Source organism: Epinephelus moara, chromosome 6 (assembly GCF_006386435.1).
Source record: "Epinephelus moara isolate mb chromosome 6, YSFRI_EMoa_1.0, whole genome shotgun sequence".
Classification (NCBI taxonomy): Eukaryota; Metazoa; Chordata; class Actinopteri; order Perciformes; family Serranidae; genus Epinephelus; species Epinephelus moara.
The window spans coordinates 8,967,018-8,981,213 of NC_065511.1; the positions used below are offsets into that span (position 1 = coordinate 8,967,018).

General features: G+C 40.6%; 1 protein-coding gene across 1 annotated transcript in view; it reads right to left on the bottom strand.

Annotated features, from left to right (window-relative positions):
• Positions 1 to 3,271: 3,271 nt before the first annotated feature.
• The window catches only part of LOC126392361 (melanocortin receptor 5-like), a 37,967-nt gene continuing 27,042 nt past the window's right edge, over positions 3,272 to 14,196 (bottom strand). Inside the window, exons 4-7 of the mRNA XM_050047724.1 lie at positions 11,790 to 11,978; positions 9,310 to 9,869; positions 4,799 to 4,873; positions 3,272 to 3,447 (exon numbers count right to left, since the gene is read on the bottom strand). Of these exons, the coding sequence (XP_049903681.1) occupies positions 3,416 to 3,447; positions 4,799 to 4,873; positions 9,310 to 9,869; positions 11,790 to 11,978 (856 nt within the window). The 3' untranslated portion in view covers positions 3,272 to 3,415. The remainder of the gene's footprint in view (positions 3,448 to 4,798; positions 4,874 to 9,309; positions 9,870 to 11,789; positions 11,979 to 14,196) is intronic.

The following is a 14,196-nucleotide window of genomic DNA, read 5'->3' on the forward strand; positions in this document are numbered from 1 at the left end:
TGTAAACATGGTGTATGTGCTCCTAAACCAGATACAGGTCTAGTTCAGTGGTGTTCATTATGTCTTTAGTTTATGATTATGACTTTAGTGTTCTTTTATCTCAGACATGTTAGGATATTACATACCTTGACATGTTTCGGCGGAAACTTCCGCCTTCCTCAGAAATGTCACTTGGTGGTGGTTGTGACGCGTCAGGTCTGATACAGGATACAGGTCTGATTTTTTTCAACCTGATCTCAGTCTGAACGGTCATGTCGGACGGAATTCATGCGAATTTTCAATTTTCAATTTATAAATAAAATTGAAAATTGAAAATTGACATCAGTCCAGATATAACATAACAGATTTGCTCTCTTTCTCTTTATCCACGTCCTCATTATTACCTGCTCACAAATTTGCTGAGATCTACACCATAGACTGTATAAAATAATGGATGTAGCTACCATGAGGTCACCCATTGGTTTGTAGACTCATGTTTTGAAGCCTCGAGTTCAGTATTTCAGCTGTCATTATCTTGGTTTTTGGAGCCAGAGGTGACCATATAGACGACGAGGTGAAGCTGTGTGGGAGCCAAAGGTGGATCTGACTTACAGACTGTAGCGCGCCACACAGAATGCTTGTCACTTAAGTGGCTCTGTCCTTAAATATGTGTAACTTTAAGCCTTAAATAAAATGTAAAAAAGGTGAGTTGCATAAAGAATTCACTCCCTGTATAGTTGTCATTAACATGGAAATTATCTATAAAGGCCAAAAACGCTTTTTGTACCAGACTGTAAACATGTCTATTTCTGTGGTCTGGGCTGTGACCACTTCACACTGGAATCTGGCCACATTTAAAAGATAATGTGAGCAACTAAACAAAAAAAAAGGAATTGAGCAACGAATCCAGATTGAGCACTAAGGCTTACAGTGTGAATGTTACCAGTTACCAGGAAAATGTTGCAATTATATGTTTCTGCAAACCACAGATGTTTCATATTTGCACATTATCATGGTGGATATGTTGAAACTTGCCGCTAATCATGTGATTAGGTTTAAGCATAAAAAACATTTGGTTATGGTTTGGAAAGACAGAGAAAACTCCCAGTTGTGGGGACACAGTCTTGGCAGGAAACACAGCAATTTCTTGGTTAAACAAAAACCCAACTGCTCTGCATGGCACTATTGCTGCTGGACAACAGTGATGCGCTGCTACAAAACCAATGTTGGGGATAATGTGTTACAAAAGCAAAGTAATAATGTGTTACAAAAGTAATGCATTACAGTAATATATTATGTTTCAGCAGTAACAAAGAAGTATAATGTCTGACCAACAGAATTTCAGGTAATATTTCATTTACAATGTCACATAATGCGTTACCACTTGATATAAACTGTATAAATTGTTCATTTTTCATTATCCACACCACTTCACTTCCACCAGTGCACCACTAAATTAAACATCCCCTGAAGGTTTTTGTGTTTTGTCATGTCACTACCTTTTTTATGTCTATGGTCACTACAGACTATCGTAGAAGCTTGCCGGTGATCGGCGCTACTGGGTCATGCCATACTGTGCATTATCATGTTCAATGTGTTTCTATTAATATAACAACATACACTGTATCCCATTCTGCTTTTGTATCCTAAGGCTCCCTGAAAGCAGCAGGGATAAGTAGCTGGCCTCCGGTTTGTTTTTTCCCCATCCTGGTGATGGGCACATCTGGGTGATGTTAGTGTATGTTTGATGAGTTACTGGGAACCAGCAGGTGGGTCTTCCAGCTCCGTAGTGTTAATTTGCACTCATCATAGTGAGTGACTCGCATGACATACCGTTTGTTTTGCTAACCTCAACATTTGTTTATTGTATTTCCAATCATAGGCCCACAAATATGTTTCCATATCTCCCAATTATCAGACTTTGATCCTCTACCTGACCCTCCCTGTGTTCAAGGCTATTCATTTATTTTAAAAGGTCTATGCTATTTAATTGTTCTATATCATCACACTATTATTAATATAAGCATGGGATTTTAATACAAAGTGGTAACCACTGTATGTGAATTCATGGATGAGTCAGACCTGCGCCGCACTGGATTTGAAATGAACTGAAATAAACTGCAGCTTCTGTGCTTTGATTACCTGCTGTGAAACAACATGACCCTCATCCATTTAAAATGAACATTAGTTCTTCAGAGCTCATTTTAGTGAAAGTAATGCAAAAGTAGTGAAATAAGTAACGTATTACTCTACACAGAGAGTAATTCAATCAGGAGAGACTCGTTTTTTATGGTAAAAGAACATATGAATAAAAATGTGGAAAGTCTTTGATGATTAGACCCCATAGAGATGGTATGATTTATGGAGGGTGATGAATCCATAGTTGAATAGGGAACTGATTGATTGGATAACGAGAAGAGTGAACACCCACAGTCAGCTGATTAGACGGAGTAGTGAGAGTGGGATGGAGAGAAATGTGAAAGGATGAGCACAGTGAAAGTCTTCCTGATTGAACTTACATTGAGCTTAATTTTGAAAAGTATCTTATTACTTTCAAATGGGGGTAACTAGTAATATCTAATAAATTACATTTTGAGAGTAACTTGCCCAACGCTGTACAAAACACCCACATTCGGAGGGTGGTTGGTGCATAAAAAGCTGCTGGAGACGCAGCAATGACTCACTAAATCACAAACAGTTGTGGTCTGCTGCTTGGTGGGTGTCTCACCTAGGTGACACGTCGTTCATCATCCCCTTAACCTCCCAGTGACAAAGTCAGCTCATATGCAACGTCACTTTAGAAACATTGATATGATACGTGTGAAGTGTACAAATACAGAAATATACAATGGCAACATTTTCCTATGGCGTCTGGGCTGTTTTTCTTTCCATTAGATAACTGCCATCTCGCCATCTTCCCTCTGCCTTGCTGGCATCCTTCTAACCATCCATTCCTCCCCCATCTTCCTTGTCTCTCTGGACGTGGATGCAATCTCATTTCACCCTGAGTGTCAATCTCTTCAAATCTTTTTCAAAACAGCCCATCTGCACCACATTCACATGGCACACCTTTTTTCCCAGAAGGACATGTTATTATTTTTTCACATGGTTCATAACCTTGTGATTTCCATCATTCACAGATCCACAGTGTACCACAACCACTGATGTGGTACATAATAACATGAAAACAGCTTACCATTTTACCTTTTGCTTTTATTCAGACACATAAAAAATAGAAATAATTTCAAGCCACAGGCTAACACTGACATCGGTCATCTCATTTGAAGCTCACATTTATATTTTTGCATGCCATGACTTTACCATTAACAAACATGAAATATGTCCCCACAGCTAACATACAGATAATATGATCTCACTGTACATGAACGAAGGACTGAGCATGCAGTCAGCATGTGGGCTTCACGTCTATCCAGCGTCACATCACATTCAGTGTTTTTGCTGCTGCGTCTGTGGGAACAAGAGCTTCACAGTCAACAATAACAATGAGTCGTTTTGTCTAAGTCCTCAGATATGTCACGTTGGAGCTGAATGTACAGTGAGCAAGATTAAACCATTGCTGTTTATCTTCAATAAATCAACCTTTAGAGAAAAGAAATATATAGAAATATATACCACTTGGTTTCAAATAAAGCACTTTTCCATGTTGTGTACATTTGTATGCTTATTCATATGCTCCTCTTTTAATCTCACAATTGCAAAGCAATCACAGATAACATTGATGGAAGCTACAGTAAGGCAATTTTCACATATAACAGATAAAACAACCTTATAATACAGTTTTCTTTATGATTGTTCCAATAAAACCCTCTTATCTCACTGTCTACATGCATAACCATGGCATGGATCAGTCTGAAGACACAAATAATACAAATGGCTTGCTCTTTTTTTGTTATAAATATTAAAATGCAACACAGGGAAACAAATGTTTAGTATCCACCGACAGTATTTGAGGCAGTAGCCTACATTTGTTATGACGAGCAGTTTTAGCAGATGGTTGCATGTCAAGCTTCTCAGTTGGGAGGTAGGCACCACTAACACACACATTCAGAAAGAGCACTGTGATGCTATTTGTACATTCATTTTTACATTTCAAATGTAAACTTATGGCATCTTTTCATAGTTTAAATACAGACTGTGGGCCAGGATGCAGTGTGAAGAGATCATCAGGGGTACACCGACAAAATAGAGCAGCTATGATTAATATAAAGATACAGACAGGAGAGGGACTCCATATTGAAATCACTGCAGAAATGGCTGTGCTACTGAGGGCTGGCAGATTTTAGGAACCTGCTCATTAACTGTCACGCTAATGAAGCAGCAGGGCCAGGCAGGGCATACCGCAGTGGCAGAAAAATTGGCTGCTGACAGCTGATGCCATCCAATAGTTCAACAGCAGCCTGCTTTCCCCCACTTAAAAACGCTAAACAAGCTGATAACATATGTCTGAGGCCAAAGACAAGTCGTGTGTTGTTTACTCAGGTTGGTGGATATGTAAACACATAATGATGAAAATGATATGGTAATAGTGAATCATAAAAAGTTGATGTAGTTGGAGTAAATATTGTTTTTAAACCTGTGACTGTCTTTGCAGCACATATTTGTTTAGAGCACTTACAAACATGCTGTTACACAATGTGTTTACGAGTGGCTGTCATTGGCAACTTGATTGCCGTTTTTACAGTAAGTCCTCTGTACTAAACTACAAAGAAGGAATTTGCTATTGTCTTCCAAAATGACACATAGGAACCTTTTTTTCAAATCTGGAGCTCTCATCAGCAGAACATTGTTATCTCAGTACCTTCTAAACCTGTTACAATATACTCCGTCTGCCCCGGTGTCTGGTCAGCTTCAGGCTTGGTCAAGTTCAGACAAACTAAACAAACAAACAAACAAAAAACCTTTGGTTAACATTAACAAAAGATTATGGTCATATGGTTAAAAAAAACAGTGTTGACTGTCACAATCTCCAGTGGTACTTTTTCCCAACTCGGTCTCATTCCCAGGTTGTCAAATAACAGCACTTTGTCTTGCCCCTTGGCGTCTTATAGCAATGCACAGGGCACCATGTAATGTCTTTATGTGACACACAGCTGAAACACATTGTAACATTTGGTTAATGTTAAACAGCTGCAGTTATGTTGGGCAACAAAACTACTTGGTTAGGTTTAGGAAAAAGATCTTGTGGGGTTGTGGGTCTTCTTGGGTTCAAGTAGTATGTTTTTAAGTAATGTGACATACCATAAAATTTCAATTAAAAGCCTTTTCCCAATTGACCTATGGCTGAGCCCTGCCCTCAAACGCGATGAACCAATCAAAGTGCGTATAGCCATTCCTGGACGTCCATTGAAATGCATTACAGAAAGTCAGTTTTGTTTGGTTTTATGAGCTTTTTCGAAGATTTGAAGTTTAAAAATGGTCAAACAGTGTGCATGGGGTACATGCAACTCCGACACAAGGTATCCTGAGAGGCTGGGCGACGAGGTGTATTTTTTACACTTTAAACCACATCTCAACCGAGAAAAGTGTCTCCTTTGGATAAAGTTGTGCAGTATACCACAACATCAACTCAACGTAAATAAGATTAACAATGCTTTGCTGGAAAGAAATATAAAGATATCTTTAAAGTGCAACTTGCAGGTTAAATTTTTTTAAAGATATATACATAACCTTATTTGAAAATTACCATATGAGAAGTTAATTCACAATTTATTATGGTTTACACGACATAAGGGCACAAATTCAGAGGAAAAAGTGGCTCTTTTTAGCTCCTCTTCTAAAAACGCTTTTTTTTCAACATCGCCTGATACTACGTCACGAGAGGGACTCTGCGTCCTTGACCCTGCCTCTGTCCAATGCGCAGTAGTAGGTGGTAGTGAGTCTGAGTGGTAGTAAACTTGTGAGTTAGTATTTTTCGGTTGTTAACAGTGCATTTCACCATTTGTGATTATGCCGAATTATTGTGTTTGTGCAGGTTGCACAAACTCGAGTCTGTCAGGGAGCGAGCGGCGTGAGGGTTGATGGGCAGTGTGAGGCATGTTATGTCTGGTCTGGGGGTCGGATTCTCCACCAGAGCCCAGAAGGCATCCACCTCCCTGCAGCACATACTCTCCACGGCTGAGGACATGGGCTTGCAGTTCCCACACAAGCACCTATCATACAAAAAATTATCAGGAAATCTACACTGTAATGCAGAGTTATAACACGCATAGCAAGATATGTCTGGTAAGCTGAAATTTGCACATTAGTTTCTGTTATGGGTAAGTAGCATTAGTTATCTGTTGGTAGCTTTGTTATAACCTAATACGTGATGGCAAATTTAATGTTGTGATGTGAACACAGCCTTAAGGGCCGTCCACACCAAGAACTATAACTATAAATATAACTATAAATATACAGTTTTAAAAATCGTTCTAAACTCAAGTGGAAGGCAGAGTCCACACTACAACTATAACGACAACGATAGCGGTGGACGATATCATTCGGATCACTTTCAGAGCGATTTGATGAACGATAGAAACACTGACAGCCAATCAAAATCCATCCGAAATGACAGCTCGAGACATTCTACACGTCACTACATCACTCAGAGACTCATTCAACATGGCGGACGACGTAGGAGAGAGGCTAATCACCAAGGTACAAAAAAATCCACCCCTCTATGATAAGAATGAGCGACTTTATAAAGATGCGACCAAGAAGAGGGACATCTGGGAGGCAATCGGGCGCACCCTTGGCATAAGTGGTGAGTGTTTTTGTTCACGGAGATAAGACGTTTATGAATAGCCAACGCTAGCTGTTATGCTAACTAGCATTACCTCAAGTAGCTAAACATGAATGACAACAACTATCTCGCCTCCTTATGATTATTATCACCACCGTTCACGGACCAAAATTAGCACCATTTAACGTTACCAGCTGAATGCTGGTGAAATATGCAAGTGGCTGGTAGATTTGCTGCACTCATCCCTCCCCTGCCGACCGCACCGAGCAGTGTGTGTTTGGCGTAACCTAGCAACGCAACGATATCGTTCATTGGTGTGGATGCTGCCATTGTTATCGTTATAGTTAACGTTACAGTTATCTTTCTTGGTGTGGACGGCCCTTTAGACATCGTTAGCTGTCGTTAGCTAACGCTGGTCACTCACCAAGACACCTGCCCAGTTCTCCACTGGTTCTCCTCGCACCACAGCTCTATTTCTCTCCTGAGGCCGTTATTTCTCCTAACCCTGATCTGTTCCTGGTCTCTTGGACGCCTAGCAGGCTCATAATTATAAGCCTGTGGGCCGTCATATGCATATGAATGTACATTTTCAACCTCTTCAGTCTCAAAACTAGTACTGGGATCCATGTTTATTAATGTTACACTCAATCGAACTCGGCCGGACTCCCTTACGCTACGTCACTTCCAGTTAGTGGGTTTTTAGATGCGGAAGCAAAATTCTCTCACAAAAACGACCCCAAAAGTCACTGTAGTGTGTATATGTTTTTGTTGTTTGTTTTAATCGAGTTTCTACATCATTTTCCTACACATTTATTCACCATGGTCTCCAACCTGCAAGTTGGGCTTACATCTCTAGCTAATGTTAGCTACAGTTAGCCTAATGTTAACTCCTAGCTGTGTTGTTCATCATGTCACCTTGTTTGCTGGGAGTTCATTAGCCTATTTTGTTCTAGTTTTGTACTATGGTGATCGTACATCATTGTTAGCTGTTGTCCATAGGGCTCTAGTTAAGCTAACGTTAACTTCTGGAGCTTAGCTTCCTTAATTTATCTGTAATCGCAGAGATAACAAAGGTTGGCAAATATTATGCTGAATGATTCAATGTAAATACTGTAGCACCAAACTGACGGAGAGACACTCTTGGTAAAGATGGTAAAAAGGCCGTTATCCTTTTCTCATATTCTGAGCCAACAACCTTAACTTCAGTGGCACTTTATCTTGTTGTCTTTGATGGCGACGGCAACGAGATGCAGCTCACAAGCGTACAATTTGACCTGTAAATTTTGGCTTATAATTTAAGCTTTCATCGACCTTCTCAACAATAAAATGATGAATATATCCCTCCAATGCGTAGTTTAGGCCCTTTTGGTTACTTCTCAATGACATCTGATCGTTATGTCCCCAAAAATCATCAATTGCCTCCTGCAAAATGCCGTGTACTGTGACACCTGCCATAGCGCCGGTCACTTAATGTTGATAGTTTGTCCGAGTGAGTGGAGGGGGGCGTGGCTTAGTCATAGGTCAATTAAACACTCCGTTTCTTTTACTAGCGTGGTGTGGCTACACATTTTGACAAATGAAGTCCTGTCTCAATGACATGCCTGGTCTGGTTGCCAAGCAGTTCATTTTTCTTTATAGAAGTTCTTTGAATGAATAAAACTGGGTTGTTGGCTACCCACTGGAGCTAACATTGGTATACAAATGCACGACAAGTTTAAACTCTTGTCAATATGGAGATGCTACATCCTGCAAATTGTCCATGGTTTTAACGAGTCCAGCAAGTTCCTCCAGAGCTAAAGTATAGTTAGGCTTCACCTCTAGCACTCTGATTATCAAATTACGTTTGTCTTTATTCATCAGTAAAAACTGAATCATACAGTGACACACGACTATTTTTGTCTAGTTTTCTTTTGTGTGGCCATTTTAATGATAGTGTTATCATTAGAATTATTTTGCAAGAGCACAATTACTGCTGCCTTAGTGCCCCCCAAGACAACTGTGGTTGGTTTAAAGAAACGAAAACAAACCAGAGCGTTTTCCCCCTACAGCAGAAAGATAATCAATGATTCCAGACCTTTCTCTATATCTTACACAGCGCTGTGGAATTAGGTCTGGCTACGCAAGACTATGCTCATGCCAGTAAATATATAAGTGCTCTTACGTAACAGCATTTAAGATTTACTAATGATAGTAATGAAAGAGGAAATTTCCTCTCAAAGTGCGATAAAAGTTCACATATTTTACAGAAGAAAGTCAAAGGAAAAGGTTAAAAGAAATGTCAAATGAAATGAAGGGCACAAAATGATACATGATTGTAAATGGCCAATAATGTACCTAATAGCGACTTTGTGCACATTCCGGTTACATTAGGAGATAGTAGTTTAATTTTCCTTTCTACTGTGAGGGTCTTCTATCCGGTTCATACTGGACAGAAGACTCGACTATACACTGCACTGGCTGATAAGTGCAATGAGCCAGTTCTGTGTGTATTTTTAATCTCTTATGGTTATGCTCCGGTGTCAGATTCAGTCATTTCATCCTGTACATCCTGTCGTTGGTGTTCTCAGTCTGCATCTCTCAGTACTTACCCGTCAGAGTGCAGATGCTAGTGCAGGCATTTCTCAGGCTGTAACAACAGATGATCTCCTTAAAAGTCTTCCTCATCTCCTGACTCCTGAAGGCATAGATCAGCGGGTCAATCACAGAGTTGCACATGATGAGGATGAGGTACATGTTGAAGTGGGACATGAAGCACACGCAGTAGAGGTTCCGCGGACATGAGATCATCAGGATCAGGTGGAGGAAGAAGGGAGCCCAGCACACGATGAAGATCCCCAGCAGGATGGTGAGTGTGATGGCCCCTTTCATGCTGGCCCGCTGATGGATAGAGTTGTAGCCAGGGAGGGCGGCAATGCGCTTGACATGTGAACGTGCCAGCATGAACATGTGGCTGTAGAGGGAGGCCATGATGAGCAGCATGGCAAAGAACATGGAGACCAGGCAGATGATGACAGGGGTGGTGTCTGAGTAGATGATGAAGACGATCCCGCAGCCCGTGCAGAAGGTCCAGATTCCCCCAATGATGCAGCCGGCTCTCCTCACCGTCATGATGTTGTGGTATCTCAGTGCATAGAAGATAGTGACGTACCTGTGGAAATTAACATATTTTGATTTCTCAAGTAACCTAAGTAACCTACAGTATGACTTTCTGCCAACTGTCCCTCACCACTGAAGAATTGCAGGAATCAATGAGGGCAGAAACCTTTTAGATTTTTACAGAAGTGAAAGTATATCCCTTTGCAGTCACTGGAGCTACTACTGTGTCACTTTATTGTACAGGCCCTGTTCTAAAGCAGTACACGTACTATGTACCTACGAATTTGTTTGAGTTTTTAAGAGGTACATTTTGGAAAAAGAATTGTCAAAATTTAAACTGCAGAGATCAGGATATTTTAACTCCCTAGTAGGGTATAAACTCCCAAAACAGTGGATCCTACATTCCCCATAAACTGTTCAAACTGTTGTGGGGACTCTCTGAGAGGAACTGCCCACTGGGGCACTCCCTCAAGAGCTACATACCTTCTGGTGCTTTTTTACTGTTTGCATTTCCACCGCTAATAGGAACGCCACAGAATTTAATGTAAGCTGGTTAGCGGTTGGTATAGCAACATCACTTTCGCTTTGATGAGTCAAAATTGTTTTGTATTTCCCTTGTTATTTGTATGCTCAGTAAAGCCTGGACTTCACTGTCAGTCCATTTGTCCGTGTGTTCTTCCATTTTTTCGTTATGAGCTAGGGCTCGATATTTCAGGCTGAAAGCTGATACACGATATACAGTATATCTATCTTTCTACGAAATAGGCTACATGTTCAGTTGCAAGCCAAAGCCACATTTAAGATGTCACAAGCACTTTTATAAAAACACACTGTGATCAAAATAAAATGCAAAGATAGTTTTTTTCCACCCTGTTTAAAAAAAAAAAATACAGCTGCACTTCGTGTAAATGAAGAATTGTATAAAATAAATAGCAGTGCTGTATGTTAACTTTTTGCAAAAAGCACTGGAGCTACAGAGGTTTAGAGGTTTGAAGCACAGGCCACAAAATCATAACATGACTATAAAAGTATCAAGTAGGCTTAGAAACCATTATAAATCTTTGTGGCGGGTGTTAAACAGTGGTTTTCCATGGCCTTTTAAATGAATCTAGTGCTGGAAAATGACTTGAATGTTTTTATCTCTTTAGACTATTAATCTTATTTATGCACAGAGCGTTAACAGAGAGGCAGAGGGAAGGAAGGAGCAAGAGACGCTTTGACCAGGTTACATATGTTTTGTGTATGAAACGTATGTGTTGTCACTGCATTTCTTCTTTAAGCAGACAAAATAGACTACAACTATCAAGAAGAACGGCAACGTACTATGACCCAACTCACACAAACTAGCAACGCAGTGCTGAATTGCACGTGTGCTGCTATAATTTCGTTCATCTCACAGACTGATTTAGCGTAGCAGGTGCAACATATAGACCGATGCTGCACTGTAGAAAAATTAACAGAAGACCGATTTAACAGAGTCTCTCTTCGTGTTGCTGGAGAACTTGTGAGTGAGTGAGCAGTACAGATAATGCTATAGAATAATTAAACAGTTTTCCTGTTAAAAAGTTTGATTTCACCAACAGGAAGATGAGATAACATTGATGACATCACCATCATCAGGGTTATTTTACCATTTTTGACAAAGCTCCTCCAGAGCCACAATGACATTCTACAACAATACTCACCGGCTGAGGAGCACTTACCATGACGAATAAACTTAACTTTAAGACCCCTTTCAGAAAGAAACAGGAAATTATGTGGAAAATTGAAGGACACCCAGGCTGCTGTTGTTAGATAATTACACAGCACTGCCTTCATTTTAAGAAAACCTTGTGTAACTTATTGTTTTATGTAACATTTTCATCAGCCAAAACAAAAAAGTGACTTGTGAGAATATTGTTATTAGACATGGATTTCAGGATGGAGATAAAAGTGTTTGTATCCAGCCGTATACACCTCCCTCCATCATTACCTGTCCACAGCTATGGCCAGCAGGCTACACATCGATGCCACCACAGAGATGCAGATCATGGAGTCAAACACGTTGTCCATCTGCCGGATGAAGTGATCCTCCACCACCAGCTGTCTGTTGTTGAGGAGGTAAATAATGATGGTCTCCCAGGCGTTGGACACACTCACCAGCATGTCCGCTACAGCCAGACTGCAACAACCAAACAAGTTAGGTCAAGCTTAAATCATAATGACAGATGTTCACAGATGTTTCTGTTTATGTGCATTCTTGACACTCAAGTGCCAGGTCAAGACTCTAGTCCTAAACATTTGGAGCGAAACAATTCACAAGGCACTCGCACCTAAAAACCTTTTCCACACCAGGGGCGTGATGAATAAACATCATGAAAATGATAAATACTGACCTGCAAATATTTTGCATCAAAGCTGCTCATACTGAAAGCAAATTTCAGAGTTTCAACACTTGAATAGATTTGTCAGCAGCAATGCAAATTTGCAACAACTACCAGGATCCTAATGACCCAGAGCAGCGTCTGGCAGTCTGTCTGAGGTAGTTGTTGTATAGCATAAGTTGCTGTAAGCAATTTTATTGTGTTTCCTGGGTGAATATGAGTTCCCTCTGGTAAACAGTTACATAGTGTATATGTCTAGGTCTTTTATTTGCAAATTTTGTGCTAATTTGCATGAAGTTATCAGACAACGTTTTAAGAAGTGATTTGCTAACATAGCATAGAAAGGAGTTGGGGTTCTCTGTCACATTATCTCACATCTATCTCACAGACAGGGTATACCGTTGACAGGTTTGCAATTCAAAAGGAAGGGGATATACGTTACTAATCCCAGAAGGGAAATTCAATCATTTTATCTCTGTTGTCATATAAGCCTACACACAGGCCTGAAATACACACGCATGCACAAACAGGACCTGTACCTGCATTAAATGGAGAGATATCAGAGCGAGGGGGCTGCCTTGGACAGGCATCCTGAGCAGTTGGGGGTTCAGTGCCTTGCTCAAGGGCACCCTAGCAGTGTCTAGGAGGCGAAATGGCACCTCTCCATCTACCAGTCCATGCTCCATACTTGGTCTGTTTGGGGACTTGAATTGATGACCCTACGGTTCTCAAGCCAAGTCCATATGGACTGAGCTACTGCCAATCAGCCTGACCTGCATGTTTTTAAACAGTGATCCAGAGGAAACCTGTAGGCAGGGGGTGAAGTCGACACAGGAAAGCCCCAGCCACCCAGCAGAGAGGAACCTTAAACCTTCTTGCTGTGAAGAGACAGCAATAACAACTCTACTACCATGCCAACCTGTGTTAGCATGCCAGCATTTGATAATTTGTATCATGTCATTTTGACCTCATGATCGTACTGGGTAAAATTAGGATTCATACTTAGATGTAGGCATGCACCGAAATGAAAATTTGTGGCCGAAGCCGAAGCTGAATAATATTAAATGCTTGGCCGAATAGATAGAGTAGTATCAGGATACCACAGCAAAAATGAGGCAGATGTGCCTTTTGTCATTTATAAAAAGATAAATGACTTTTCTATAATACATCAATGATATTTCAATGGAATAAATTACTTATTGACTTATTCATACTTCAAAAACAGCATCAATAAGTGATTAACATAGGGGGGATCAAAATAAAATAAATAAATAAAATAAGAATCAGCCAGCCACCCTCCTCCCCTGACAAGTCCCTTCATAAGTAAAGAACAGTCCCTAAAGTGCGGTGAGGTTTGTGGACCGTTACCTGCCACAAAGACAGAAATGTGAACGGCTCGTTTCTCCTCTGATACGCCACATACCTGTGTGCCGCCATGGCTCAGCTGTCCAGGTACTTTTGGGCAGTCATGACAACAAGTTATTCACCTGGAGCCGGACTTCTCCGTCGCCGGTAAGCCGTTATCATGTGCCGCCGTATTTGACAGGAATACCTGTCCGTGTCTGTGACCCCCGTTCAACCCACAACCCCCCCGTTTCTGCTGCTGGTTGAAATCTGTACTCGCACAGCGTGTTGAATGATTTATTTTGCCCGCACAAAACTATTTTTAGTCGCAAATGCGAGTGCCGTGACGGATGGAGTACAATATCGCCACACTGCCGTCATTATACGGCATATTATATTATATATTCGGTTACCGAATATTCGGTGCATCCCTACTTAGATGTGAATGTCTTTTCTAAATTCAGTTCAAATTCATCCAATATGTGTTGACATTTTTCCCTAGACCACATTAATGGCCTGACTTACTCCCAAATGATGCCAACAGAGTCAAACCACTGGCCTGGCTAAAACAATAAAGCAAGTGGAGTTATCTATTTTCCGAGAAATGAAATCTCTAAAGAATCATGGAAAACAACATTAAAGCGTTACCTCCTTGTTAACCAATAACTTGAA